The sequence below is a fragment of the Histoplasma capsulatum genome, genomic scaffold (genome assembly GCF_000149585.1).
Source record: "Histoplasma capsulatum NAm1 scaffold_8 genomic scaffold, whole genome shotgun sequence".
NCBI classification, from domain to species: domain Eukaryota; kingdom Fungi; phylum Ascomycota; class Eurotiomycetes; order Onygenales; family Ajellomycetaceae; genus Histoplasma; species Histoplasma mississippiense.
The window spans coordinates 1,110,907-1,114,569 of NW_001813975.1; the positions used below are offsets into that span (position 1 = coordinate 1,110,907).

Sequence of the window (3,663 nt, forward strand, 5' to 3'; positions counted from 1 at the left end):
AAAACTTCCAGGTGAGATATGCTTGCTATGATCCAGCTTCTTCCATTCTCTCACCAATCGTTCGGCTGTCATTGCTGGATGAATGGTGGAGTCTGCCCATAAAAGAGGGGATAATGCAACACAGATATAGCCAATGCTTTCAAGTTCATAGGCACGAACAAGCAGCTTATAGGTTTGGCGACGAGCTAGCTATGACTATGCATTACTCCGAAGGAGACTCCACCATGAAACATAAAAAGATCTCGTGACAATCAGGCAGGCAGGCTCACGGATATCTCGATAATTTCAGTAACGTATAAGAATGACTTGCATAGAGATATAAAGCTACTCCCAGATTTTCACTAATTAATTAATTAATGAAAAGTAATATATTACTTCTCCTGAACTCAATCCATTTGAGTCGGAATCTGTCTTATCCAAGGACAGGCACATGAATGTACTCCGTAAGACGAAAATATAAATATATTGAGATAGGGTTGATACTACAGAGAGCATCATAACCCTCCAGGCTTCACAAGAATCAGAAAAGCGCAAAGTAGATTTGTGCAAGGTATTTCATCTCTTAGGTGTCTAGTATTGGATCGAGGCCCAGAACCGGTTCTTCAATCCGAATCTTACACTGGGGAAGCTTCACACCGTAATCTTCGAAATCTAGCTCCTGACTTTCCTGATCTACTACCACCCAGCGCCGATTCATTAAGTCGCTATCTTGTGCCCGGTCGAAGAAATTGTGTGGTGAGAAAGCCATGCTTGCATGCGACCCGCTATATAACGTCACAGGCACATCCTCAGAGCGGGTAAAATGGTGCATGCCCATATTTACCCATACGACCAGATCTTCCTGGTCTAGAGATTCTTCATTGAAAAATTTGCTGAAATCCTGTTGCGGCTTCCAGGGCAAGTTGGTATTTTGGACGGAGTTTGCAAAGGGCTCATGGTCATGTTGGCGAGTGACGGCGAGATGCTGTTTGGCAAATTCAGAATTCTTTAGGGAGAATGGGGAATTGAAGATTGGGACGTGGACATTGGAGTGACCAGGAACGATCCGATAAGCCCGGGTTTCGCCCCAAACATTCTTCTTTCCTTTATTCACCACACAGTACATGGCCTGGCTATTTGGTTCGTAGTTCACTCGTTCTTCCTTTTTCAAGAAGCTGCTTTGAACCTCAATTTGCTCAAAATCGTCGAGCTCAGGGAACCAGGGCTGCGATTGCTGTGTGGCCACCAATTTGTCGATCCGGAAGGAGTTAGAGGAGTCAACAATGTCAAAGTCCGCTTCCCATGTCAGGATGTGGCTATGGAGCGATCCTTGGGTAGCTTTCTGGATGCGAGGGCCCCATTGCCTCTGCGACTTGTAATAGGGGCTAGATTGGATGTAGCCACTAGCACGGACTGAGATTCCGAGCGTCCCATCGACGTGGAATGTATAATCAAACATGTAGTCATAATTGTCAACCGTAGCCACTGCGCGTATTACGAGTGCATTGCCCTTGACTACACCCAGGCTTGTGTATCCCGACCGAGACTCTTCAACTCTAGAGAGGTGCCGGGAAATGGGAAATCCTATGTCAGTTTCGAAAATGCAGATGGAATCAGGGCTGGTTATGGTGTGGTTGCCCTCATGGTAAGTCAAGTTCAAAAAGGTGGATCCATATGGACAATCAAACCCTTCAAGCAGGACTCCCATCCTGGCTCCTAGACTGTAGTGAGTATCTTGAAAGGCTATGGTAGTGGTCAGTTTTGCATATATGATATTGTGGTGCATTGTGAGGTGAACACACTGACCTGAGCTCGCTGCCAGGGGTTGGTTTCCTCCATACTGAGCTAGAGCTTCTTGAAGCGATAATTCATAGAGAATGCGTTCACCCTTGAACTTGATATCAAAAAACATGAGGCCGAGAGTGCGACTGTGTGCCATGTAGAAAGACCAACCCATATACTCCACGAAGCGTTGGCCTTTGTCCAACTTATATCTCTTCCCGCCAAGCTCCAAGAGAGTCGCAGAGAACTTCTCATCCAGTTCACGAGTGCCCATCTCAGTCTTACGATCCAGTAAAGCCCAGGAACCGTTTGTGGTCTGGTCAAACTCCTGGTTCAGCTCACCAGCCGCAAACGCCATCGCCAACTCTTCAACGGTAGGAAAGAACCGCTCTTTTGTTACAAAACCTTTTACGGAGTAGGTGGAAGGGTCTGTTCCAGTACAGTCAATGAGGAGAAAGAAGTCCAGTGGAGTCAGGAAAGCGTTTGCTGGTAATCTAAACATAATGTTGAGAAATGCCTGCTCTCCATCAAAAGAAACAGGATTGGTATAAGAAAATTTTAGTGTCGTTCTGTTATCCTCCTTGCCATAATACACGCCTCCCTGGAATAGCACCGACGTTATGTGGGCAATGCTGGACATAATAGACGCAACTAGTGGCTCCACGGCAATTTCACGTACATCGTCGAAGCTGCGGGCATTGAAAGGCACAGATCCACCCATATCCCCATTGTAAATGTAGTCGAGAGGTTCGACAATGGTCGCAGGAGATACAGGAAGGGGGCCAACCATGTATTCTTGAGACCTAGGGTCTTCCCTTCCACCTTCAAAAATGATAACTCGGGCGTATTTCAGGGGCGGAGGGTTATCGTTGTCGAGGTAAGCAAGCACTGCGGATTTATTCGTCGGCATCGCATCAATCCAGAAGACATAATTATCAGTGATAGTTGCGTTGCCGGGGGATGTCAGGTTGAGGCCAGTCGTAGGGTCATGAAGAAGTTCCCAGACAGCAAAATTGTCCTCAGCACTGATTCCTGCCCAGACGTTGGCTTTTGGGGCATTAGTGATAGGCACGGGTTCATTGAGACAGTCGTTTGAAGCAGCGGCGAGCTGGACTAAACTCGCGGCGAAAAGAAATCTCAATAACATGGCGAGAAAGACAAGCACCGACATCTCCCATGAAGTGATAAAGTTCCATGTAGGGATGAGGGCGAAGAGCCGCTTTTTATATTAGATTCAAATGCCATGGTTCATTTGAAGTAAAGCATAGGAAGGTGCGGCTGTGATTTTAGAAGTTAGCCATTCAGCTAAAGAATCAGCCAACAGAGAAGAGAGTTCCAGGTTGCACCGCAGCTACATGTATCCATCTTCCAGCAATACCGCATTATAATTTGTCGCAGGGCAATAATGGTAACATCATGCAGCTTCAAGGGTATGGGACTCTGGATGATTACGCTGGTCACCTCAAGAGACTAAGGGAAAGAAGAATTCAGCACACGAAATCCCTTCACAGGCTCATGCAAGATGCCTCTGTGTTTCAATGCTTGGGCCTACGGCATTCAGGTCAGTTGTGGGCAAGTTTGTCCTAAGTGAGAAGCTCTTTCAACATGGCGACACTGGAATAATGATGTCGTCCTCGTTTGGAGCATTAGACATCTTTTGCATCAGTACCTCAAGATGTCGAAATCCATTGAGTCTCAAAGGCGATCATCCGTCTAATTATGTTGCTTCTCTGTCGTTGACCATTGAGGAGATCAGACTGAAGCTAATGTGATCGCTCGATAATAACTAGTTAGTTATATTAGTAATCATCCCGAGTCTGTCCTTCTCCAACTTCTACTCCGAATATCAAACCCATTCATTGCAACTTATACATTTTTTTCTTTTTTGTTATAATGCTATGA

The 3,663-nt window shown here is 45.9% G+C and overlaps 1 protein-coding gene across 1 annotated transcript; it reads right to left on the reverse strand.

Annotated features, from left to right (window-relative positions):
- Positions 1-562: 562 nt before the first annotated feature.
- On the reverse strand, positions 563-2,932 carry HCAG_07301 (predicted protein; the record flags this gene model as incomplete). The annotated part of the gene is made up of 2 exons (XM_001537829.1): positions 563-1,722; positions 1,786-2,932. The coding sequence occupies 2 exons, from the start codon at positions 2,930-2,932 to the stop codon at positions 563-565; spliced, it is 2,307 nt and encodes a 768-aa protein (XP_001537879.1).
- Positions 2,933-3,663: the final 731 nt, after the last annotated feature.